The sequence below is a fragment of the Erpetoichthys calabaricus genome, chromosome 13 (genome assembly GCF_900747795.2).
Source record: "Erpetoichthys calabaricus chromosome 13, fErpCal1.3, whole genome shotgun sequence".
In the NCBI taxonomy this organism is placed as follows: Eukaryota; Metazoa; Chordata; class Cladistia; order Polypteriformes; family Polypteridae; genus Erpetoichthys; species Erpetoichthys calabaricus.
The window spans coordinates 642,860-669,444 of NC_041406.2; the positions used below are offsets into that span (position 1 = coordinate 642,860).

At 47.3% G+C, this 26,585-nt stretch overlaps 1 protein-coding gene across 1 annotated transcript in view; it reads left to right on the plus strand.

The window, feature by feature from the left end:
• stt3b (STT3 oligosaccharyltransferase complex catalytic subunit B) overlaps positions 1–26,585 on the plus strand; it is a 92,196-nt gene that overhangs the window by 15,966 nt on the left and 49,645 nt on the right. Inside the window, exons 2-4 of the mRNA XM_028817849.2 lie at positions 17,651–17,759; positions 20,660–20,947; positions 24,929–24,994. Of these exons, the coding sequence (XP_028673682.1) occupies positions 17,651–17,759; positions 20,660–20,947; positions 24,929–24,994 (463 nt within the window). The remainder of the gene's footprint in view (positions 1–17,650; positions 17,760–20,659; positions 20,948–24,928; positions 24,995–26,585) is intronic.

Genomic DNA, 26,585 nt, shown 5'->3' on the forward strand with positions numbered 1-26,585 from the left:
GCCAATCCCAGCCAACACAGGGCGCAAGGCAGGAAACAAACCCCGGGCAGGGCGCCAGCCCACCGCAGGGCGCGCACACACACATAGACACACACACCCACACACCAAGCACACACCAGTGACAATTTAGAATCGCCAATCCACCTAACCTGCATATCTTTGGACTGTGGGAGGAAACCCACGCAAACACGGGGAGAACATGCAGACTCCACGCAGGGAGGACCCAGGAAGTGAACCCAGACGGGTCTCTTAACTGTGAGGCAGCAGTGCTACCCACTGCGCCACCGTGCTGCCCCAGTCCCAAATCGGCTTAATGAGTCACTTCTTACCAAAGTAGGCCAGGAGAGGAAATGGAAGGGCAGCCGCATTAAACGTCCAGAGAGTCTGATTGAATGTGCACGGAGTGGAGTCCTTCCTCTGCGCCACAGTTGTGCTTTTAAATGTGTTTTGTTTTTTCTTTTTCTAATTGCATAAAAGTGCTTGATGAGGCAGCAGTGGGGGTCTGCATTGGCACATTGGTGGTCTCGGTGAGTGAGCGAGTGAGAGGAGCCGATGAAGACCTGAGGAGGCCTCGGCGTCGACTCCGCTAAGCTAACGGTGCAGTAGAGGAGATGGAGCGAGTTTGGGCTTGAACAGCAACCACAGAGCTGGGTGAAGACTTTTGTGTGAAGATCACGTCTCCTACGGTCTTTTGCGATGGGTAAATTACCCTTAATGAATATTTAGAACAACTTGGCGTGTAATTGAAGCGAGGCTGTTACTGGAATGGATGCATTTTAGGAGCGGCAGTGAGGAATAATTGGGTGCGCTAGAATGTCAAATTACATTCCATTAAAATGGAGCCGAGGCTTAGCTTAGCGTGTTAATCCTGCTGGCCTCGCTCATCTAATGGAGTCTGATCAGCTTTCGTCTAAGTGGTGTTTTATGTAAATGTGTGGGTAGTCTAGTAGTGGTGCAGTAGTAAGAATTGGTGTGCCACACACACCTCAGTTTGCCTGCCCAGAGTGCATTGCACACTTTGACGTCTCCGCTGTAATTTAAGATGGCTTGACTTAGTTGTGTCTTGGAATGGGTAGGAGGAAACCACAGGCACCCTGCCTTTCTCCGGGCATTAGAGTCATCCAGCAGTGGCTCAGTTTGAGACCATGTGCCACTCCTCTCAGGTGGGCGCATGTCACCCCCTTGGTGTTTAGAATTGGGACACCTTGTACAGAACAAGACATTCCTGTTTTAGGGTCCTGTCTCTCGTTGTTCTGTTGTTGGTCTGTGGGACGTATTAAACTCCAGAAGGTACTTTGTATTAATAATGTGGAGATCCTTTTATCGATTAATTAAAAGTGCGTCACCTTGTCATTTGTGCTGCACTGTTACTTGGGCCTATGCCACGTCCTGAAGCTTCACTTTAAAACCTGAGGCAGCGTTCAGTACGACCCTTCATCCCTCAGATGTGGGTCTCGCCCTCTTGTTGTTTTATTTCCTGGTCTTCGTTAATTGCTTTCCCCTTCTTGACTTGGTCTCTGGTTTTAGCAACGACACCACATCTTCTAGTTGCTGATTCCTGGAGATCCTGGTGTCGGTTTTAGCTCTTTAGTTTGTGGCAGTGGGCAGTTTGAGTTTTATACGTTGACTCTTGTGACGATTTCTCTGACGCACAGGACATCACCATCTTCACGGTTACTCACATTTCCTTTTGCCACCCGGCAATTCAGGGAGGTCGGTTGGAACTATAAAAGCAGGTGGGCTCCGTCGGTCTGTGCTGCACTCCAGCAGGCCATCTCTGGGGACTTGTGACAGGCACAGCAGTTGGCCATCTGTTCTTGGTGGGCCTCATAGTCATTTCAGTGGAGTGTAAGTCGTGATGATGATGGTCAAGTTGGCTTAATTTAATAGATGAGGTTTTTAAAATGCCTACAGATGGCAGCCATGAAATGTTAGTGCTGGATTACAAGGGTTCTTTCTGCCTTGACCAGCTGATTGTCCAGCTCCTTAATGACAAGAGTCCCAACATCACTGAAGATGTGTCTGCTCTGATGTCACATGTCAACGAAGGTCACATTTGCACTACCAGATCTCAAAGCCCAACCTGGAAAATGATGAAGAATTCCACTCGAGCCATCGGTGGCTGTTACATTTGTGCTCAGGTTCTGGGGATGCTTTGTGACGCAGGTAAGGAGCTCCCATGGACCCCTGCATGTTTTTTCCACTGATAGCAGAGCTTGTTTTCTAAGTATGGTGGGTCAGTATGGGAGATGGCCCTTGCATTTGTATGCCTTGGCATTTACTATGGCGATTGCCACCTCCTGCATTTGGAGGAGAACTTGGATACGCGACAGGAGCCGAGCGTGATGGAGCACTGCTGTTATTAGCAACTCTGGTGAAGGATTGAGAACTCGTTGAGTAAGATTAACGACGTTTGAATATCCACGCGGTCGTCTCCCCCTAGAAGCCACTTTCACCTTTTAATGTGCTGCACTAAGCACAGAAATGATGTGGTCAGGTGACCGTATGATGATTTTGGACATTTAGAGTTGAACTGGAGTCCAGTCTGACAATCGGAAGCAGCCGGATCTGATGCAGACCTTGTGCACTTTAGGGGTAATGCTAAACTTCAGTCTCTCGCCCTTTGTGGAAAGTCCGAATTGGGGACACATCAGAGTGTAAGTGGAAATAGATCTGAATGAGGATGAGGAGTAGCCTGTCAGAGAGGATCGTCTGTCATTGCTTTGCCGATCTAAAACAGTAGCGCCTCAGTCTGACTTGAAATGCAGGTAGGCCTTGGCACTGGCTTACTTTGTGCACCAGAGTCGTGCCCACCTTTAGTCGTAGGTCTGATTTTTATGGTGGAATGGCAACTCCCTCGTCACTTTTGTAGTTGGTGGTGGTCTGCTGTATGTGACAGGTGCCCCATCACTAAAGGTGGTGGCAGTAATAGTAGTCAGGGTAGTTGTGGTGTCACATGTGGTGCACGATGATGATTGGTGATTTAGGGTCTTCTGCAGGGTGGTACAGTGCTGGACTTGGTTAAAGACCCCAATTTTAGGAGTACAGGGCTTCCTACTACTGTAATTGGGTCAGCCCAAACCACAGAAATCCAAATTGAACCATTCACCCCCCCTTGGACAGTTGTAGGAATGTGAGAGACCACCTCTCAGTGCTTTAAGCCCTTTTGTGTGGCTAATAGCCGAGATGACCTGATAGCTCATCCTGGTCCTCCTTAAAGGTTATAAGGTTTCTGCTGTCTCGTTGGTTTGCTTCAGAGTCCCACAACTCTTCATCTCCCTTCATCTGCACCACTTTCCTCAAGTGTGGTTATGTGGCCTGTTCTGTTGAAGTCCTGGATTAGGAGCTCTGCTCCGACGTTAACCAGCTGAATTCACTGAGCGTGTGCGAGGAGGCGGTGGCCTCAAGTCCCAGGATGCACTTGGTGGTTCTTCTCTGTACAACTTCAGGTGCTGCTCTGTCTTTGTATGCAGTGGTGACCAGAACTTCTCGTGGTCTCATTAGCCCAGCTTGTAGTCGAAGCATCGCGGCCCTCCATTTACGTTTGGCTTGGCTGCCTCTCCTAACTTTTTATTTGCCTCCTTCTGCACTTGACTCAGATGATGAGTGCGTTGCGTCCACAGAAACTGCTAAACTCTGTTCACAGGTCACTTCCTGCAGCTCAGGGTCTCCCATCATTTTTTTTATATCTGATGGTCCTCCTCTTCTCCCCCCCCCCCCCCCCCCCCCCCCCCCCCCCCACTTTTCCGAGTGTTTTCCCAGGTCTTTTTAAATTGTTTGCCGACCCCGTCCTCGCTGTCTCGTCTCTCCACTTTTCATATCGTGAGTGACTTTCACAGATTTACTAACAAGAGTATACCAGAATCTGTCATTAATGTAAATGAGGAGAGAGCCCCGGGGGGCTTCATTGATGACCTCCCCTTTATCTGCACTCTTCATCTCCTCAGACATCTCTTGCTCCAGATTAGGGGATCACTTGCTGCTGTCCTGCTCAGCTCACCATGGGGGACGGTTTTCCCTCGCGTCGAGTATCGGCTAATCTGTTGAAGTATCTTGTGAAGCTCTTCAGTGACTGTTAATCTCCATATCGACTGTCAGGTAGTCCTGGGCTTTATGGCCGGCCAGTGGAACTGTAAATGCAAAACTGAGGGCTCAGCCATATGCAGCGGACTTTGAAATGGGACACCTTTGTGCTTACTGCTGGCTCTTAAAGGCTCCTGCCACAGCTGAAAGGTGGATGCCATGCGAATTCATTTGATCAGACAGACGCTACCTGCTTACCTCCTAGGAGTGATGGGCCGGAGAGGGCGAGTTCTGTAGATGCGGGTGACGTGTATTTGTATGTACTTTAAATACTGCAGAGCTGAAAAAGGTTCAGAGAAAGAACAGAAAAATATTGGACAATACGCATCGTGTCTAGTGGCTTCATGGTGTGCATTAAGTAAGGTGTTTAGGGGCTTGTGTCAATTCACAGGGCAGCACTGAATGGCAGTGGTCTCCATCTCTGATACCCTTAGATCTCCTGCCGTGTGCGTGTGATACTCGTGCTGCCTTACTGCTCATTTCTCAGTTTTAATTTCAGTTTGTTTTTGTGTTGTGTTCTTTATTGAGTAGAGAATTGGGACACTTTAATGACATGTGTACAAAAACATAAGAAATGGACAATGTACGTACAAAATCCGAGTCAAGTTAAAGACCAAGTAAAACGAAGCAATTTTAACATGACATGTTGGGGATTATCTAGAAATTCATAACTGAGGATCGATCAAGCATGACTGCAAGTACTTTAGAAGGCATATGTGAGGAAAAACTACTTCTAGAAATGGCTGACAGTGGTGGCGATAGAGCATTGTGAAAAGAAAAGACGCAGACGTCCTGTTTGGAAAGGCAGTGTAGGCCATCCAGTCCTGTCCACTGAAATCCTCCATAATAACATCGGGTTGTGTTCTGAAAGTCCCCAAAGTCCTCCTGTCTGCCACACTACTTGGTCACTTATTCCATGTCTTTGTGGTTCTCTAGGCGAAGAGAAATTTCCTAATGTTTGTGTGAAAATTTCCCATCAGAAGTTTCCAACTGTGTCTCAATCCACTGTGCTAATTCCCTTCATCATTTTAAACACGTGAGTCAGGTCTTCTGTTCATCACTGTAAAGGCTCAGCTCTTTTCATCTTTCCTCCTAACTCATCCCTTGTAGCCCCCCATAATCAGCCGAGATGCTCTTCTCTGGACCTTCTCTTTGCTGCTAGGTCTTTATGGAGACCCAAACTGCACCCAGGAATCCAGATGAGGCCTCACCAGTGTGTGTTAAAGGTTGAGCAGAACCTCCTGTGACTTGTACTTCACACATCAAGGCGCTGTATAACCTGTGAGCTGCCTTAATGGCTTCTGAACATCCTGAGGTGCACTCAAGTTTCAGACCCCCCATTGTGTGTTCAAACCTCACGTTTTTACTTCCTCTTTGTAATTCTTTACAGTTACTGACATTAAATTTCAATGTCCACAAATCTGCCCAGGTCCCTCTGTGGTGATTCAGCGGATTCTCGATTATCTGCCAATGCACCTATCTTGGTATCATCTGCACACTTAACCAGCTTGTTCCTTGTATTCCTATCTAAATCATTTATTTATATTAAAAATAGCAGCGACCCCGGCACTGCCCCGTGCTGGTCACCACTCTTAACATCAGCCGATTCTGATGAGGTTCCTCGCACCCTCACCCTCTGTTTCTTGTGTCTGATCCAATTCTGCACCCACACCACACCCTGAAGTGCCACTTGTTTTAGTTTGATGCCCACCCTGTCATGTGGCACCTCATCAGATTTCTTCTGAAGGGCCAGATAAATAACAGTGTAAGCTCCACTCTGATCACATCCTTTGGTTACCTTCTCTTTGAAGTCCATCTTGTTGGTCAAACTCGACCTCCTCCTGCTGACCACACTCTTACTTTCCTGTTTTTTTGCCGTGTGTTGCTCCATCTCCTCCTGTTAATTTACCCATCCTGCATTGCAGATGTTGCTCTGTCAGGCCTCATACGGCTGCCTTTCCTTTTGCAGCTTCTCTTTGTTAGCCCACTGCAGTGTTTTTATTTTTATTTTCATTTTTTTTTTGTTTCTATTTTTTAATTTCAAATTTTGCGCTGTTCCTGTCCCACATTCTCCGCAGAACCTGCTCCTTGACGGTCTCCACTCCTATCCCAGTAAAAACGTTTGGCCTTGGCATCTGCGCTCTGCCAAAACCCTGACCATTGTGTGATGTTGTGGTCATTTTAGGACCCTGGAGGTTCAGTCGCCTTGACCCCCTCAGTTCTGTGCTGATTAATGCTACGTCTAGACAGGCAGCCCCCCATAAACTGCTGCGCTTGTACTCCGCTCTTTGTAAGGGCAGCCCAGGTAACATTTGGGTAGTTGAAGCCCCCCATGTCTGTGTTAAACTTGCCTTTTTAATGTTAATGTTCTGTAGTGTCAGTTGCACTTTAGAAAGAAGACGTGCTGTAATGACGCTTATTTGGCACTGCGTGGTACAAGCTGTGCCAGTCAATAACGATCTCCTGATATTATTAAGAACACGGGGGGGCTTTTCACTTTTATAGGAACTGAGGCTGCTGGTACCAGGGGGCCCTTTTCTATTGAGAATGAGGGACTTGTCGTCACAGGCGTGGCGGCCGCAGATTTTATTTCTGCTTATTTTAGCCGACCTCTGACCCCCTCGATACCTCTGCCAGGCAGTTGCTGTCTAGTTGTGCGGCTTCTCAGCGGTGTGTGCTGCCGCCGGTGAAGTTCTGGCCGCATTTAGCTGCCCGTGCCCGCTTATTCGCTAGCGTTGTTAATTTGCTAGCTGGCAGAAGGAGGCGAATGGATGAGAAGAGGCCATTTATACCAATTTGTCTTCTCTTTCTGTTCTCAAACACATGTGAAGAGTAACACAGAGCTGCAATTTGGAAGCCCTGGCGGCGCCACTTTCAGACGCACTAATTTGTTCAGCAGATCCGCAGCTCATTCTTCAAGCATCGCCTCCCGTGTCCTTAAAAGCGACCCACCCAGGCTGGTGATGTGGAGTCCCCCCAATCTTAGATCCCTTTATGAGGGCCGCCTCTGCGTTTTTCTGATGAATTCCGCTCCTCTCTTCTGGGTTTTCCTCCGTGATGTTGTGACCGCAGTAGCCGCTCTTCGTAAAGTGGTCAGTCATGTCTGTTAGGTGGGAGGCTTCGCAATGATTGTGTGCCCTTTGGAAGTGCTGACATGTTCATTCAGTAGAGTTGAGTGGACTGTCCCCAAATGAGGTGAGTTATTGTCCCCTGACCTGTCCTGTGAGCCAAAGGTTTGGGCTTATGGGCCCATTTTTGTGACAGCGCATGTTAATCGCTGTGCACGCCTCACAGGTCTCTGCTGTTTCATGTCTGCCTTTAGTGTTCGTTCTGCATTGTCAGTTGAGGACATCTTGAAGCTGATGGCCCCTGATGCCAGGTGGCACAAGCCTAAAAAGCACAGGCCCTGAAGCTGTAGTGACCCCGTGGCACTGCGGCTAATATTGCTCACCCCTGTTAATAATAAATTCAGATGGCTCGGAGCCCCTTCATTAACTTCCAGAGTGTTCCTCACTGTGATATTTAGGGCGGTCTCTGCTCTTCTGAGCGCCATACTTTAAGGCATTTCATTCCAAACCGTCTTCACCGAACACAGCAGTAAAATAAAGTCATTCCAGGTTCACGTAGGTCAGACGCTTGCTCCCCCAAATCCACGTTGCTTGGTGTATCAGGGACCACCATCACAGGCTCCGCAAGTGCGGCTCAGGGTGACGAGAAGTTTTAAGCAAACAAAATGGGAGTCTAATCTGGTAGGACATGAGAGTGGACGGACAGACACCGGAGGATCAAGTGGTGGGGACAATGATTTGAATGGGGGCTTCACAAACGGGTCCAGGCGGGGGCAGCGTAAATGAGCCTTCACTGAAAGACGGGTGGTCACACCGTACCAGGGGTGTCAAACTCTAGGCTCCGATCCTGCCCTGCGGCCCACTCCCTCCATATGATGGCCAATAGATTTCTCAAAGACCCCCTCTAGTGTGTGCTTACATTTACACCTGCCATTTAAAACGAGTGCCCCCAATGATCTCATTCTAGCTAGAATGAGAGCGGGCTGCTTGTAAAGACCCAACAAGAACACGTGATGGATGTCCTGCTGCCATAGAGAAGTACGGTAGGTGTGACTCGAGACGCGCCGCTACTGCCACTCCACTCACGGGAGTCAGGACTGGCTAAGCTGCGCTTTACTGGGCTGCTGCCCACCGCCCCGGCCCCTCACAATTCTTTTTCTCTTTACCGCTGACTCGATTGCTGTATGTGTTAAATGTGATCACTAATCCCTCACCTCTGAATGTGACCTGCGCACAGCCTTCATCGCCAGCGTGTGTAGTTTAACGTGGTCACGTGTCATCCAGTCATGACGCATGTTCAAGTCGGTGTAAACGCATGGGCTTTGCTTCATCTGCCAATGCCTACACATCCACTACTGGCCTTTTACGGGTGGTGGTGGTGGTGTTGGCGTCACGGAGGCCCACTTTACGCCGAATGTCCTTGTGTCTTTGTTTTCGTCTGCCGCAGGTTTGTAGCTTTCCTTTTAGTACGTTTGTTCTGTATCTTGTTTTTTAGCCTAATTTCAACATTGATGCGGTTTTTGTGATGCGTATCTTTGGTTACAAAATAAAGGAAGAAACAAAGTGCATTGTCATGACGAGTGGCTTTTACAAGGGTCTTTTATGTGGCCGTTACGAATCCTGCAACGTTTAACAGTCTACTCACAAAACTGGTCAGCATAGACATGAAAACCCTGGCATTTCTTCAGTTGCGTATTTGTGCCAGTTTTAGAGCAGTAGTAGTATTTTATATTTTATTAGTATTAATTTGAATACTTGGTAAAATTCATGGAACTTACAGAAAAACCCAATCACCCAGCCATGCATGTCCATGTTGGCCATAAGGGTCAAAGTTCAATGCTGGAACACGTCCCAGACAGGAGGCCAGATGGAGATGAAGGGAGAAGCGTCCCTTGAATTATTCAAAAGATGTAAAAATAAAAGAAAGAGGGCAGGCACCAGAAACAAGTGCCCAGTCCTGTGCCCTGTAACTGCTGGCACTGCTGGGCCGCTATTGAGGCTTGTCTGGCCTCTTTGGGATGCCTGGTGAGTGGTCAGTCCATGGAGCCCCTCTGAGAGAGCTGGGAGTGCAGGAGGACGTAGAAGAGGAGCCAGAGGGGCGACTGAAAGGTCTTTATTTTGCTTTCGTGCCTCATTTTTTGTGGGTTTTTGCCTTCCAAGTCCTGCAGCCATTAAGTCAAAAATCTAAAAGAAACTTAAATAATGAACTGGCGGAGTGGTGGAGCGGAGGCTACGGACTGGCACTGGTGTCTGAAGCTTCAAATCCTGTCACTGCCCTCGAGCCTTGGCTCCGGGTGTGCTGTACAATGGCTGACTTAGTCCCCGAGAGGTCAGTGCACCAATAAAGTGTACAGACACCCGAGTCCATATTCTGCACCCACCGGGTCATCTGCGGCGCCAACTTGCATTCCGGCGTGGAGATCATTTTGTATATTGTGACGTCCACATGTCACTTGGTAGCCGTTGTAATGCAGCCTTTGGGATTGCGTGATGTTTCACAGGGATGGTGGTCTCTTCTCTGTGTCTCCATTTGCTCTCCTCACATTCATTTTTGTGTTGGCACTTGAGATGTTTGTGGCGTTGCCTTGTCGTCTCCATGGAGCTCTGTAGTTCTAGACCACAGAAGAGGTCTCGTTCTCTTGGGGCGGATGCTAAAAGTTGTTTCTTCATTTTCAGAAGCAGTTGGCATTTGACCAGTGTTACCCATTTTGGAATTGGAGCGCTGCCAATGTCGTTTTCTCCTCCTCCTTCACTTGCACATCACAGCGTGCTTGAGGTCACATGGCACATTTCACTGGTCAACGGTCAGTGGATCCCTAATATTACCACAGATGGCTTTATGTACCTGTGCAGCGCTGTGAAACAGTATTTGTGGCCTGCATCCTGGTGTCCTCTGGTTTTGTAGATTTGTCACAAGAAATGGCTTTAGATATTTAGAAAAATGAAGGGAACCACAGTAAAATGTCATTTTAAATTGCTGCTTAATATCCTTAAGTTAGGCAAGCACTTTGTGTCTGTGTGAAAAGGTAATTGCCCCCCTTGGTTACACACTCAAATAGTTGACCACAGTCCATTGTTCTCTAGATTCAACTGACTGAACACCACCAGCCCTCTTGATAGAACCCTTCCCATCTACTGATTCTCTGCATGAGATCGAAGTCCTCAGCTGACCTGCCGAAATGACCCCAAGGGCGCACACAGTGACATCATCCTCAAGATGTCACAGAGGGTCACAGAACAACATCCTAAATACTGCAGGCTCCCGTTACCTCGGCTAAGGTCCGTGTTCAGGACTCCATTAAATGAAAGACGATAAATGGGATTCATGGGAGAGCACCAAGGAAGGGAACCTCGGCTCTCCAAAAGTATTCCAGAATATCCGTAAGGAGAAGGATCACTCATCTGGCACCATGATTCTGAAGGGCCATCAGGTCATGCAGCAGGACAAGGGGCCAAAACACACGGGCAAGTCTACAGCTGAGTAGGTCAGAAGCTTTGAAGTGGCCCAGTCAAAAGTGTAGATTTGATCGCAGTAGAGATGAACTGGAAGGAGCAGTCGATGCCCACACGTCTGCCAGTGTTGGAGTTTCGCAAAGACAACCGGGCCAAAACTCCACAGCAATGTGAGCTCAGACTATAAGACGCATTGAGCAGCGTGAGTCAGGAAGCTGCTGGGGCTTTGACTTCTTCTCATGGCATGTTGGATGTTCCTTGAATCCTGCAAGACCCGATTTCAGGGCTGTGCTGTGTGTTCCTGCAGGGTCCCTTTGTCTAATATGGTGTTTTGCCTAAAGGGCTGAGGCCTTTCATTGTGTCGGACATGCAAACATGGTGGAGACGGGGGAGAGAGCAGATGTTTTCACAGCTCTGTACGTGTTTGGTGTCCAAACACCAAGTTGTTTGAAGTTAAAGCAGGTAGACATTCATACACAAAGTTCATAAGGGTGTTTGCTGCTTCCTGGTCACTTGGCTTTGTACACTTTAGTCAAGCAGGTCCTGCCCGCTTTAGGCCTCTGCCTGCTGTTTGTTTACATGCCTGTAATGGGTTAGCAGTTCAGCGGACTGTGTGTGTGCCCTCAAAGCTCAGGGCCACCCACCCCTTATGACTTTCTGAAGACCAGCAAAATAATAAAAATCCTCAACAAGCAGAGCTGTTCCCGTTTCATTTTATTTGCCATAAATGCAAGGCGTTTCACAGATATTTAAAATGGGTCACACGGTGTTTGTCCCAGAAAGAAGCCACGCATCAGGCACGTGACGGCTTGTATGGCACTGAAGTAGTAAAGAGCCGTTATGTCACCTTAGGCTGGGCTTATGTCGGTTACAGTCGTTGGAGTTTTCTGTGCTTGACAAGCGAGGGCAGCATTAATCTGATTGCCACCACTAATGGCGTGGAGATCAAAGGAGCCTCAGTTTTTGGCAGCTTTATCACTTAATTCCTGGAATCCACCAGAAGATAAAAAGCAAATGTCATTTTCATCAAACTGTGGCTGCAGAAATCTGTGTAGCGAGATGAGGAAGCACATGCATGTTGGCTCGGGCTGATATCCTCACAAAATGGAGGCAGCAAGAGCCACACATACATGTAGGCTTACCAAGTATAGAAGGCCCAGGTGTCTCTCCATTTAAACGAGTGCCCAGGACGAGTCCATCCTCACTGGCTTCCTAATGGCACCTGCTCATGCCAGGGCCACAGGGCACTACAGACATCAATTAACATAAAAAAGACCCCAATCAGTGACAAGTGCAGAATGGAGCTGATAGAATCTTAACTAGGAAAAGAAAATCTGAGTACATCACCCCAGTCTTAGCGTCACTACACTGGTTACCTGTGCCATTTAGAATTGACTTTAAAATCCTGCTGATGGTTTACAAAGCCTTCAATAATAATCTGCTCCATCCTATAACTCAGAATGCCTGTCACCTTACACTCCGAATCGTAACCTTAGAGGGTCTGCTTTAGAAATCCAAGAGCTAAACTTAAAAGAAGTGACGAGGTGGGCGGCCTTCTGCTGTTATGCACCTCAAATCTGGAATACGAGTTTACTGATAGAAACTGGCCAGGCTGATACGGTGGAGCTAAGCCCCATTATCGCTTTCTCATAGCTTCATTTTAGTGTAGCCCTGCTATTCTCCATATGCATTGAGTTACAATTTTTATGATGGCTCCACAATCCACACTAACCCCTACTGTTCTCTGCTGTTCTTTCACTGGTCGCCGCCGCCACCACCACCTGATCAGGGCACCACGAGGTCCACATGACCATCATCATCTCGTTCTTCTACGTGAAGCCTGTAAACCATGAGGACTGATTGAGATCATTAATGTGGGGTTGGGTGGAGGCTGGGTGGTCTAGTGGCCTTTTTTTGTTTGTTCTGTCCTCCTGGCCATCAGACCTTACTTTACTCTTTGTTACTTAGTGTTGCCTGATCTTATTTTTGTATTTTTCTGTTTTCTTTGTTCATCTGGTTAAACTCTCTTAGCACCGTCATTTGTATGTAAATGTTACAGAGGGTAGAGACGTGCAGTATGTCGTGAACAGCAGTGTGCAAGGAGCATACAACAGGAGTCGCCCCACACCATCCGCTTTCAGAGCCATTGGCACTCGTCCCACTAGATTTGGTTCATAAGGGTGACGAGGAGCCCCTCGCGCCAACCACCACTTGAGAGAACCTAACAGTTGTGTGTTTGGCTTATTACAGGAATCATTGGAAGCCTGCCACCTTTTAATAAGATGTCACATGAGGTCTAATGACCGCTGTGCGGTTTTTGTTTTGTTTCCTCACAGAAGCGACGTGGCCAGCGTTAAAGGCCCCTTTGACTAAGCGTCTCGCTTCTTCTGCTGCTCTTGGTTTCTACCAAACTCTCATCATTCATTATTTCTCCATTAAAGTTTTCATTAGTGGGTTCTCTGAATGCTGGAGGGTATTGAACAGGGGTCTCCTCTCTCACCCCCTTAATAATTAAGCAGTGAAACATCATCTTTGGATAACCAAAAAGGAATATTAAATTGAATTACAATAAAAGCACACCCATACAGTGGCGTCTGTATAGTTTTTAAATTGCATTCACCAAGGGCACGTCCACAGAACGGCACACGCGCATTTTTAACCGAATCCCATTTTTCTAACTTGTGGTGGCACTGCCAGAGGACAGCTGAGGACAGAGAGCAATAAACAATGTGTGGCGCACGTTACAACATGTTTATGAATTTCTCCACTGGCACATCCACTGTACATCTGATAATGAAGTTTATTACAAGTAACGTACCTGAACGCTTCTCACTGAGGTATTACAAACTCTGGTCAAGTGAAGGAGGCCACGTCCGAGACTGCTGCTGGTCTAACGCTGCCTTCACGTGCTAACGGACAGACGGGCGACTCGAGCCCCCAAGTTGGAAATTCCACGTGGACGTCTCACAAACTCGAAGCCCCAAGACGAACAATTTGGAGGAACGAAGCCACGTGAACTCTCGGAGTATGACGTGTCAGTGACCTTTCACCTCAGTCTACTGTATACATTAATAAAGTATAATCTGGTCATTTCATATACAGGTTAAGCTGTATTTCGAGTGGTGACGCATTTAAAATGTTTGCGCTTTATTTTCATGAGAAATCTGCAGTTCATCTTAATATGTCTGAAGAACCAACCAACCTACCAATCAGCCGCATCCTCGCGTTTCTCTGAAGTGGGAAGTTGAGACGTCCCAAGTGGAGCCCCGCTCTTAGGATGATCCCAAAGCCATCCGACTTCATGTCTTCCTCGTTGGCTGAAGACCACAGGGTGGCAGAGTGGCAGCGCGTGCCGTTTACAGGAGCGCCCCTTCTGCCTTTGTATTTTGTGTGGTAGACGTTATTGCAGCCTCCACCCAGAAGGCCATTTTTTTCCTGCCCATCAGGGTGAGTAATCATGGCGATTGCCATCCGAAGCCGGCGGGCCCCCCTTAGTCTGCCACACACGATGTTAACGCTCCGTTTCAAGATAAAGCAGCTGAACAGGAAATTGAGGCAGTGTGTCATTAACTCCTCGAGCGGCTCTCTTAATCGCGTTTGTCTTTATTTGTTTTAATACCTACATGATTTTTTCTTTTTTTCCCTCTCCTCTCCGGCCTTATCTATAATTATCTTATTTGGGAATTAAACTATTAGGGAACATAATGCAGAGCAAGCTGTAGTTCATCCTTTCTGTAAAAGATTAATAAGATCTGCGCTCTCTTTGGTACTAACCGCTGTTAATGCCGCCTTTGTGGACCTGGCATAAAATGATTCAAATTCAATGCAATAACCATGCGCATGTATTACCAGAAAAGCGGGCTTTCTGCTGGAGCGCCGGGCCTTGTTAGCTTTGTTCTCCACGGTTTCCTTGAGTCATGTTTATGAAAATTTGTTTCGAAAATGAAACATTTTGACTGGAGGACATGATGGGGTCTGAGGGAAGAGGTCCGTCCTGGAGACGACAGATGGGAGGTTTGTTTTTAGGTATTTCATCGATAACCTCGTAGGTGTCCAGATATTTGTGTGTTTTAGGGACCCTGGTCTGTGTGTCAAGTGAAGGCCTCTCTCCTGCCACCCGTTTCAGTCGGCCCAGTGGTCTCCAGTCTGCCGCTCTAACCAGTTTGGCAATGTGAACGAAGATGTGGCTCAGACGCAGACATTCATATGCTTGGTGGCCGTGTGTGGGCTGCACGTCATGCGTGAACGTAGGAGGAGGTGATAAAACGGCGAGTCCCCAGTACGTGGGATTGCATTCTATTCATGGTGTAGATTTCAAGGAAAAAACATTCAAATATAAAACCTGCCCTTTCACAAAATGTGCAACCGCTAATGTGTCCGTTTCTGAGTGTCCTACGAGGCGGTCACGTCTGTCTGTCTGTCTGTGTGGAGTAATAAGAACGCTCCCCAGAGTGATGTGTGTGCAGACTGATGCTAGCTCTGACCCAAACCCATCGGGTTAAGACGGGCAGACAGTTTCCGTGTTTAAAGTCGGGGATTAGGAGAGGAGGACAAGAAGAAGAAGCCGCCGCTGCGTCTATTTGATAGGTGATGGCCTGAGTGACAAAGACGCTGCACTTCGATCTGCTTACCGTTTGAGTAGCAGGGCACTGAGAGTGTTTGGGTGAGGTGACTCGACGTTCACATTACAAAGCCCTGCGTCTGTGTAACTGTCATAGGGACACATCTGTCCTTTAAAACGACACACAATTACACACCGACATCTGTGCACCAGTCTTCTGCATCACCAACAACTAACGTCACACTTGTGAGGCGACTCGTCATACTGAAACTCTCCAAGTGGACGGGCTAGTTAGTAGCCAGGGGCCGAATGTCATTTGGCTCTGGAGGACGGCAAACCGCTCGTCAGCAGCACTTGATTAGGTCGAGAATGTGAGGAGACGCCAGATGGTGACTTCTGATGTTCTCGCAGCTACTGCTGCACCAAGAGACGTGCGGGTACGAGGAAGGAGCCAGCAATGGTGCGACCGTGACTGTTGTCACAGCTGTAGCTCTCCTCCATTGTCATTGTCTCGTGCTGGCTGATGATGACACCTCTCAGGCCATGTGTTGTGTAGGCAAAAAAACAAATGCCTTGATTTCCGACCTTCCTGCACTCGTTCATGTCACATGATGCGTATCTGATCCAGGACCACATATGAAAGCGACTCCAATCTGATTTGAAAAGATGGGATTTCTGTGTCCACACGGCCCTGAAAACATCGGATTTGAGTCGCTGCAGCCTGGTAATGTGAACGGAGTCTGAGGTGTGCGCAAAGGAGTCGATGGTACGTGTGCGTCAATCTGTAAAATATAAGGGAGGGACATTCAGAAAGCTTCTGCTCCATTTATTAAGAATTTCAAAAACACTTTTCTACATCGTCACCTTCCTTTGCGGTGCAGTTTTCCCAGCGTCATACCATCTTTTTAAAGCCATCAGCAGAAAATGTTTTTGGTTGAGCACGTAGCCACTGATGCCCCGCTGCTTTCACATCATCATCATCATCACATGAAAATCTTCTTCCCGTCTGGAATGCATCCATCACTCTATTACGGCCATTTTCAAACACTCCCAGATGACTCTACAAGAGAGAACTTGATCCTCCATACTGAGATGAATTGGTGCTCCTGGCACACCTCCTGCCCACTTAAAGCATACGTCAGAACGCTGTTCTCTTTGGTGCAATGTAGAAGTTTGGCAGCCATCTTCACCACGGGGCGACAACTCTGATACTAACTGCAAGGGCAGCCGGCTTATACAGACAGAACTAGTCACATGACCCTCTCAGACCTGACCAATCACCACTCCTCTGTCCCGCCTTCACCGTTTCCAATGCATATATAAAAGTGCGGACACTTTTTGAACGTCCCTTGTGTGTATCTATACAAATACGTTGTAAAGGTGTGCAGTTGAAGTTTTAATTATTCAGTGATGACGATTTCTGGCCACATCGTCCGCTCGTTGATAAATGGCTGCAGTTCTCGAGGAGCTGTTGGCGTATTTTCTCTGGTTGTCCCTTCTGTGCTGTTGCTCGACTCTTTGAAAATATAAATATGTGATGAAACATTTTTTTGTTTGGTGGAATTCCACATTTCTGCATCCTTACAGCTTTGCATGGGAGTCGACCCCAAATTTGAGGAGTACAGGTGGGATTTGGGTTACAAAACGAGATCCATGTCTGCAGATGTTCATAACCCAAAGTTGACGCTTGACCTGAGAAACGGACCTTGACATTCAATTGGCTCAAATGCATAGCGATGGTGGCACCTTATTTTACTGAAAAATGGTTCACATTTCCTAGAAACATAACAGCGAAGCAAGGCGACTGTGCTTTGATTCACAAAACTCAAACTCAACTCCACGTTACGTCCAGTTTGTCCGCCTGCAGGTTTGAGTTAAACCACCACGGCTGGCTGACGATTGGGAGACGTGTCCCGTCTCAGCTAAGGAACTTCGCTCCCCTGGGGCTTCACTGCTGGGTTACGCACTCGAGGTTTACAAGTGGCGAGTTTCTGTTGCTGTTGATGGAGCATATCGTGCAGGTGCAGGCACCGCCATTTACGATTGCTGACCTGTGCAAGCGAAAGCACAACGAGATTGAAAATGGCGACAGATTCCATAAGTCTATTTACTATTCCCTGGTGTTGCATATTCGTCTGTTCATTCATGGTGGGTGAAACTCGGTTAAATCTTGGGCCGGGTGGCAGCTTGTGTGCTGGTTGGTGTGCATCTTGAGAATTGCCACAAGCCATAGTGTCCTGACCCGTGACCTGCTCTTCACTTGTGTGTCTGTCTGCGTTCTCCGCCCCGGCTCATGTAAAGACTGGCAGTAGCACTGGAGCTCTGCGTGGTGATTTGGTGCAGCCATTTTGGTTTTTATTCTTAGTCGAGATTCTCCACTTTCTGCCCAAGCCAGGCATTTAAGCGGCAAGTTGAGTCACTGAAGTGAAGGTTGGTGTTCTGCCACTGTGACTGATTTCTTTGTTTTTTTTTTTTGTCGTTGCAGGTTTAACTACAGATCAACACATCACCTCACAACCAATGGATTCTATGAATTTTTAAATTGGTTTGATGAAAGAGCGTGGTATCCACTTGGGAGGATAGTAGGAGGCACGGTAAGTACCGTGTGCGCTTGTTGTTATACAAGTGGGTCCAGAGGATTGGCCCTTGAAAGTTTTGGCCTTACTCCGTCTTGCCCAGTCGGAGAGAGTAATGGAAATGTGGTGCATTCTGGGATATTGCAATGAAGAAAAATGGGGAAATGTGTACAGCTGAACAAAGAAGAGGAAGAAGCTTACGGTGCCATGCAGAGGCAGAATTTTCACAGCCCTCTTTGGGGGGCCTGTCAAGAAGGCGACTCTCGACACTCGCAGAAGTGCACTTCATGTTAAACGCTTGTGCTGTGGCTGCGCGTGTGGCCTAATCGTGCAGGACGATCCCCATTGGACTGTTTGTGGCCCGTGGTGGTGTTTCATCACTGGTTTGCATGTAGGGGCTTGAATTTCATGGGAGATGAAGGAGGGGGGGGGTTCCCGAGGGACCCACCCCCCAATTTCACAACAAATGGCAGGATTGTGTTATTTATAAGCAGTGATATGAGCACCCGTGGACGTCCTTCTTCATCTTCACGTGTGCACACATCTATTCATAGTGCTTCAAGTGACTGTTAAAAATCAGTCTTCACACATTCTTGTTTGTCTTCTACACGTTTTTATGCCAAGAGTGTGGAGGAGCCACGAGCAGGAGAACGGCAGTAACATGTAATGGACAAGTCCAGTGAGTTGAGGGCTCAAAGGTCACAACACACTGCGAGCGACCTGATGCTCTCCCTGCTCTTGCTGATTTGCCTTCATTTTAAGGGGACCTTGTTGAAGTCAAGCTTGTCCATTTAAGACGATCATTTCATGAAGCCTAAAGCGGGCAGACTGCTGCTGCTGTTCATTAATGCAGAATTAGTCATTGAGTTGGACGGAGTGTAGGTGCAGAAATTAGTCACGGCAGCTCAGATGTGAGTCCTGTGTGCTTCAGTCCAACTTCAGCTATTCCACAAATAGACCTTCTGCAAGTCTGTGGACGCCTTCGCTGTTTTCCCATTGTGCTCTGCTGCAGCCCCTGTGCTAAAATCCTTTACATTCACGTAAAGCAATACTCGCGTCGTCTTTTTAGAAATTCCACATCGCCACAAGTATTCAGACTCTTTACACAGGAATTACAGTTCTGGCCTGACATCGTCTTTGGTTTGACATTACAAGCTTCATACCCCCGGATTTGGGGATCTTCTGCCAGTCTTGTCTGCAGACCCTCTTACGCTCTGTCAGGTTAGATGGAGGCCATTGGTGGGCAGCTCTGCTTTGATTTTGTACCCGCCAAATGTTAGCAAAGACTGCAAGATTATCTGTTAAATATACGCTTGAGTCTGAAAAGTGTACACCGATGCATTCTAGTGGCATTGACTTGAGCTGGCAGAATGTTGGTTTAATTCTCTTGTGAAATGCCCTCCTCCTGCCCACACTGCGACTTGAGTAGATGGTGGGCTTAAGTTTCCTTTCTTGGATGTCAATTTTCATTTTTTTTCCCTTCTGTAATAACCACAAGAGAAATAGATGAAGAGTCGGGGCTCCTTAATGACCCCCATATAATAATGGCAACAGCAAGTGTTTTTTCAGATGTCTTTGACGGACTCCAAGATGGCGGTGGAGCCACTGTTCAGTCTGGAGGACAGGAAGAGGCGGGTTCAGGCAATCAGGGACCAGAAGTGACATCATTAGGGAATGCGACTGTCAATCACAGCCTCTGCAGAGGGAGGAAAACAAAAAGGCATTGGGCAACAGCGCCACCCCCTGGCTGGGAGTGCAATTACATTCACGTGAGCCCTGAAGTTGTCTGCCAAGTGCACGTGTGTGTGACACCTCTTGTGTCTCCTAACTTTTTCTAAGAATTTGGAATAAATAAGCACCTGAGCAGGTGTTGATGTTGTCAAAGTCTTCATTAATCTGAATGGCGTCGAGTTTTAAAAATCGGGACGGCTTAGCTCTTGATAAACTGAATGGCCTCCTCTCACTTGTCACATTTCTCATGTTCTAACACTGCACACGGTGAAAGCCGTGCAAATCCTTGGCTTGGACCTTTCAAGTCCAAGGCTGATAAGGGCGGATGTCAACTTTTGTCGAAACTCGGGGGTAGAGGACGGTAAACAGCGACAGAACTCACTGTTATGTTGTAGTTCGGCTCTCTTTGCTAGAAGAAAAGACAGTTTGGTTGCTCTGACCTCGATTACCTGCACATGTATGAGACGTGAAGAGCAAACCACCTCTAAAATGGCATCGACGTCTGGCGAGAGACCAAAGCGAACGTGCAAAGCAAAATTCTGTGTATTGTCATTGAGTCCGACTCTGACTTGCCGGACTCCGATTTTGATGCAGGTGATCTGGAGATGGAAAGCAGAAGTGAGGTACTGGCATCGTCTGATCGGTCCTCAGGCGCTGAGCAAGCTGGTGTATCTGATGCGCCCATGGGGACATTCACCTGGGAGGACCGCCACTTACAACGATAAGGGGTACAAACCAGATAGCATCGCACTGTGGCTGCCACCGCCACGTGAAGACAGCCGGCCAAAATGGCGAACAGGCAGCAAACAAAGCAACAGACGTTTTATGTTGTTTTGTGTGCTTTTCAGAAAAATGAGGAGTAGTTCAGCCCTCGAAGAGTTAACTATAAAACATCTCTACAGCGTCTGCTCCGCTTGTATGAAAAAATTCAAGTTTTTGAAAAGGCCGCTTGTTTCAGAGTCGTTAGTTGATTAAAGTGTGTGTGTGTGTGTCCCATGTGGCACCTTTTCTAGTTTGGCTGTGTTAATGATAGATAGATAGATAGATAGATAGATAGATAGATACTTTATTAATCCCAAGGGGAAATTCACAAATGGAATGGACTACTTTGTAAATAAAATGAATTCTAATAAAGCGCTTCATTGATCCTTACACAGTTTTTCATTTTTGTAAATCCTTCTTTGCAGGTCTACCCAGGCTTGATGGTAACAGCCGGCCTCATCCACTATGTGCTGAATCTCCTGCACATCACAGTCCACATCCGAGATGTGTGTGTGTTCCTGGCCCCGATTTTCAGCGGCCTCACTTCCATATCAACGTTTTTACTCACCAGAGAGCTCTGGAATCAGGGGGCCGGACTGCTAGCCGCCTGTTTCATCGCAATAGTCCCAGGGTACATCTCTCGCTCAGTGGCAGGATCTTTCGACAATGAAGGCATTGCGATTTTTGCACTTCAGTTCACTTATTACCTTTGGGTAAGTTCTCTCTTTTTTGTATTCCTTTTTGATTTTTAACAGAGTGTATGAGTCATAATGGTAAAGCAGTCGCTCCGTGTATTTCCACAACTGGCATGTCAGCAGATTGTGTCGTCTTCGTGGCACCTGTTGTGATTCTCAGAATGCGGATACACGTCTGGTGACATCCTGCTAAAATCGCAGTAGCAGACAGCAGCCGGGCCCATAGGGCTTCTTTCTACAAAGCTGAGTTCCGCCACTCCATCCACTGTCAACATTTAGAGTGTAAGAGATGGCCGGGACGCCCAAGAAGTGGAAGGAGGAGGGGTGGCAGCCTCTTCCCCCAGAATGCTAGGTGGCAGCTCCCCTGGATTGCAGTGACGCCCCGGATTCCCACAGTGCACTATGGGACTTGGAGTTGTTTATCTCGGCTCTGTTGGGTGCTGTAAACACATGGCGTTTCCACCTCACCCGGAAGTGCTACTATATATAGTTGGCCACTATAAGAGGCCTTGCCAGCCTGATGGTGAGGAGGCAGAGCCGCATGGTGGAGGACAAAGCTTGACAGAGGAAGAGAAAGAAGAAGACTTGGTGCTGTGTAGTGGAGAGCAAAAGAAAAATGCTTCCCCACTTAAATAAAGGGGTGCTATCTGGAAATCCTTGTGTCTCAGCCTGTCTCTGCCACGGGTGGGGTGGTGGTGCCCCCCTGGTGGTCCACAAGGGCTACAACCAAACACACAAGTGAAGCAACATCTTGGTGGCTAGCAAAACGCATTGAATTTGCTAAGGCAACATTTTAAATTGGAGGTCTAAAGTGTAACACTTGATTCCGTGTTGGGGTCCCACATATTCTGCTATGGCATGTGTGGCATTTAACACTAAGGCGGTAATTTTAACTTCAGTTGTCTGTTTAGATGTGCTGGCATCCCGCTGTGCGGCTCATTAGGCACATTTACTTTTTCGGGTGTACTGATCACAGAAATCCCCGTAAAGACCACCCTTAATGGGATTTTTTTCCCCACCTCCTGTTAGCTGGGTGTGTTGGCACACCGTTTAGCATAGATGCCCATCCTAGAGGTGGTGGTCTTTTTACAGATGCAGCTGCCTCTCATTTAGTCTGAATGTATAGTTGTGTAACTGCACGTCAAAGACCACCTGCAGCCGTCAGCAGCGCGTGGTTCGCTGTTACTGAGAGCCCAGTGGTGCCTTGGAGTACCGGGGTACAATCTGCTTTCTCACTTGTAGTAGGAGATGTTCACTTTTGACGTGTGTGACTTGTGCTCCAAGGAGATGAGGAGGAGGAGGTGAATGCCGTATGATGAGCTGTTACATACAGGATTGATATTTAGTAGTATTAGTGTTATTTTACTGTACACCTACAGTCCTGTTCAGACATCTTAAGCACATGGTTACATCTGCTCCTCCCTCCCCAACATGCTGGATCCTCTCCAATTTGCTTACAGAGCAAACAGATCTACAGAGGATGCCATTGTGCTAACAATAAACACTGCCCTCGCCCACCTGGAAAGAGGAAATACATATGTAAGAATGCTGTTCATAGATTACAGCTCGGCATTCAACACCATCATCCCCTCAAAACTCGTCTTGAAGCTTGACGACCTTGGGCTGGGGACGACCATCTGCAGATGGATTTTCTCTTTCCTGACAAACAGGCCCCAGGTGGTGAGAGTCGGCAATCGCACGTCCTTATCACTCATTTTAAACACAGGAGCGCCGCAGGGCTGTGTGCTTAGCCCCCTCTTGTATTCCTTGTTCACCCACGACTGTGTTGCAAAACACGGCACAAACAAGTTTGCAGATGGCACAACCATCATAGGCCTTATCACTGACAACGATGAGACGGCCTACAGAGAGGAGGTGCTGGCACTGAGTAATTGGTGCCTGGATAACAACTTGTCTCTTAACGTCAGCAAAACCAAGGAGATGATCGTGGACTATCGGAAACAGCAAGGCGGAGAACAGCAGGCCATCTACAGCAGTGGCGTAGAAGTTGAAAGGGTTAACAGCTTCAAGTTCCTTGGAGAAAACATCACCGAGGATCTCTCGTGGACCCTTCACATAGACACTGTGGTTAAGAAAGCTCACCAGCGGCTCTACTTCCTGAGGAGGCTGAGGACGTTTGGCATGAATGCCAACATCACCTCAAACTTTTACGGGAGTGTGGTCGAGAGTCTGCTGACGGGCTGCATTACCGTCTGGTATGGAAGCTGCTCTGTCAGCAGCCGGAAATCACTACAGAGAGTGGTGAAGGCAGCAGAGCACATGACTGGCAAGAGTCTCCCTGCCATTGAAGACATTTACCTCCATCGGTGCTTGTGTAAGACAAGCAGCATCATAAAGGACCACAGCCATCCAGCACGCCAGCTGTTCTCCTTGTTACCGTCTGGCTGCTCGGACTACAAGACTTCAGAACAGTTTTCACCACCAGGCCGTTTGACTCCTCAACAGCAACACCTGAACTCTTACATACACTTACAGTACAGTACACCTACATTGCACTACTCACACACAAACTGTACCTGCACACACTCGGAATACTGACTGACCGGAACATGCATCTGCACTTTATAAACCATTATCTGTGCAGTAACTGTCATTTGTACTTGCTGCTCATTCAACTCCTATTGCTCTATAACTTCTTTTAAAACGTACACATTTTATTTTATATGGCTTGTCTATTTTTAACTTGTAATTTTTTTTTTTAATTATTTTTTAGCTTTATTGGATCTAGGCTGAGTGACTTTTTTCTAGTCATACACATTTCATTGTATGTTGACCCTGTGTTAACCTATATATAACAAATAAACCTAAACCTAAAAAGAGAATTCTGTAAAGCAGAGATGTATTATTGCAGAATAATTAAACGACAAGTACAGATAAAGCCATCAGGAGGAGTAGACGACCAGCACTGTAACCTGTCAAAGGTCACTTTAAATAGAATAAGTGGAGGAAGCCCATTGGCACCCCAGACTCGCACAGAAGGAGGCGGTCGATTGCCTTAAACGTGGGTCCCAGGAGGGCACCGTGGCCTCTTTTATAGCCGTTAATGGAAGTTTTTGATTTACGTGATTCATTTTTGCTCTCATTTTGCTACATTAATGAGGACAGATCAGCAGCTTGTTTAATGGTCTCGAATGAGGTTAGTACTCCTTCCATCCGTCATTTTGGCCCTTTTATTTTTCTATTGGAATTTTCCTTCATCATGTTAGTGTGTCAGTTTCTCTTTTGTCTCAGTTGTATGAAATTTGCTATAAGGTTCTTAATAGCAGTGTTAGTGCTAAGCGCCATCTATTGGAATGGAAAGTGTGTTGCATTTTAATTACTACACACACTTCAAGTACATTTCAGTAGGGGGCACATCGCAGCCTTTAACACCGAGTGGGACTGCTGGACAGACAAGGAACGTCTAATATTGATTGTGTAGATTCTGTGGAGCATCAGTGGTCAGAACTCGGACATTTACACTTTTCTACTGACTCACTCACTAAGACAGAAAACAGATCTGAGGCTCACTGCATGCTGCCTGTTTGCTGTTTAGAAGGAGCGAGTCTGATAATTAAGTGCAGAACAGTTCCATTAACGTTTATCCAGCGCTCTTCATTGGGTGCCATAGCGAGTTCACAGGTAATTCCAAACTTTACAGATGGCTAATTATACTAGGAGTACACATAAGGGCACCGATTAGTTTAAACAGACCTTTAGGGCCACAATAAATGCAAGACAAGGGAGTCTGCCCCAACCAGACACGTGCGCACTCTTTGCTCCTGAAGGTGGCGATGTGTTCTCCTTCAGTCTTGTACTCCTTCGTTTCCAGCTGATCTCGGTAATCTGCTCCTTAAATTGCTTTCCGTTATCCCGACTGAGCAGATTTGGCTTCCTTGCCTCTTCACAAGGTGTTGCTTTGTGTGACCGCATGCCGCTCTCGCTGCTCAGACCATCTGCCATCGACTTGCTCAGCTATTTCTTTGTGTGTTCCTGCAGGTCAAAGCTGTGAAGACCGGCTCAGTGTTCTGGACGATCGGTTGCTGCCTGTCCTACTTTTACATGGTAAGCGTGTTCTCCTCCTTTTTATTCTCCTCTTTCAGTCGGCTGTTTCACTCGACCCTGGCTAACTTGGAGCAGTTAGACGTGCGTCCAGCTGCGTTGTCCTTCTCTTGTGCTCACTGCTTATTCAACGCTTGCTCAGGGTGGTCCACACGGGGTCAAGCAAGTTGTTCCTCTATGTGCTCTTGTGCTGTCTTGCTCACCCTGGTGTGCGATGGCACGTGTGAGAATGAGGGAGTTGTGTTTGTTTACCTGTGACATTAGCTGATAAATGAGGTTTGTGTGTTGAAATTTAAAAAGTAAATAGTGGGATATATTTGAACTTGGGTCCTCACAATTCTGGGTGGTATGTGCACATTTGTGTGTGCTTTTTTATACTTTATGATTATGGCAATGTCCACAGTGGCAGGCATAGCAAGAACAAACACCAACAGCAACCTCCTGAAAAGAAGCTAGTGCTACTTGGGTGAGTGTGATTTAAAAAGAAGAGCCATTGAAGTTATTGTGAGCAGCTGCACCCTATAAAAGGAAAGCAGCGGCACTGGCATCTTACTTAAAGTCGAGTACGGACAACTGGGCGACCAAGTCTTAAACCGTACAGCCCGTGGGGCACGAAAACACTTGATGAGGAAACAAGGGCTTTGGAGAAAACAGAGCCCCACAACGTCACAGAATGTCCATCATGCTGGACAAAGGGGGTCAGGTTCTTTTTAGTGTAGCCAATGTCTTCCTTTCTGCCAAACCCCCCCTTGAGTTTTGTTGCTGTAAAGTCAGACCATAGAACTGCCTTATCAGAGTGTAGTAACCTGTGGACACAAGAGGGGAGCCCGGCCTGCTAGAGCGAGATATGGAGGTTTTGGGTATAGAAAAGTAGTTTGGACTGGAACGTGTCGGTGCCCGTTAACAATGCTGTCTCAAAAATAATCCACGTGTAAGGGGCACAGCTTCCCTGGTGACAGTTGCCCCAAATGGCATACTGAGTTGAGATATGATGAATGTTGCATGAGCTGTGAGGGCTCCACATTGGTACACAATTTGTATTCACGCAGCTGAAGGACAGATGAGGTTTCATTTACATTCATGCGTTTCAGACTTGTTGGTTTTCCTGTCTGTTAAACAAATCTGTGTCTTTGTTTGCTCCTTTGTTATTTCATTATTAAAGTTTGTATTTGCATTTTACCTGCGAGATTGTCATAGCACCCTGTGCCTGCACTCGCTGAGGGCCGCAATACACAAACACGCCGCTCATGCTCAAGTCACATGTTAAAGTGGTCCGAATGCAATTGGAAAAGTTCTGATTTCATGTGCTTGCTTTTCTTTTTTGCTTCCTTTTCTGTCTGAAAAAGATGAGACTTGTGTCTCAAATGATTTAAAAAAAGCGGAGTTAGGCTGCAGTGTGGACATCCTGTAGCCTACGTGAGTCCAGGCGATGCCAAAGCAGTCTGCAGCCTGGACACCGACCCCTATAACTGTTACAGTGAGTGTGGATGTGAAACCGGCGGGCTTCCCCTTCAACCACTGGGTCGGCGTCATCATCTGTGTTGAGTTGGAGTCCCAGTATTGTCACCTCTAGTACTTGTGTCTCATGTGCTGT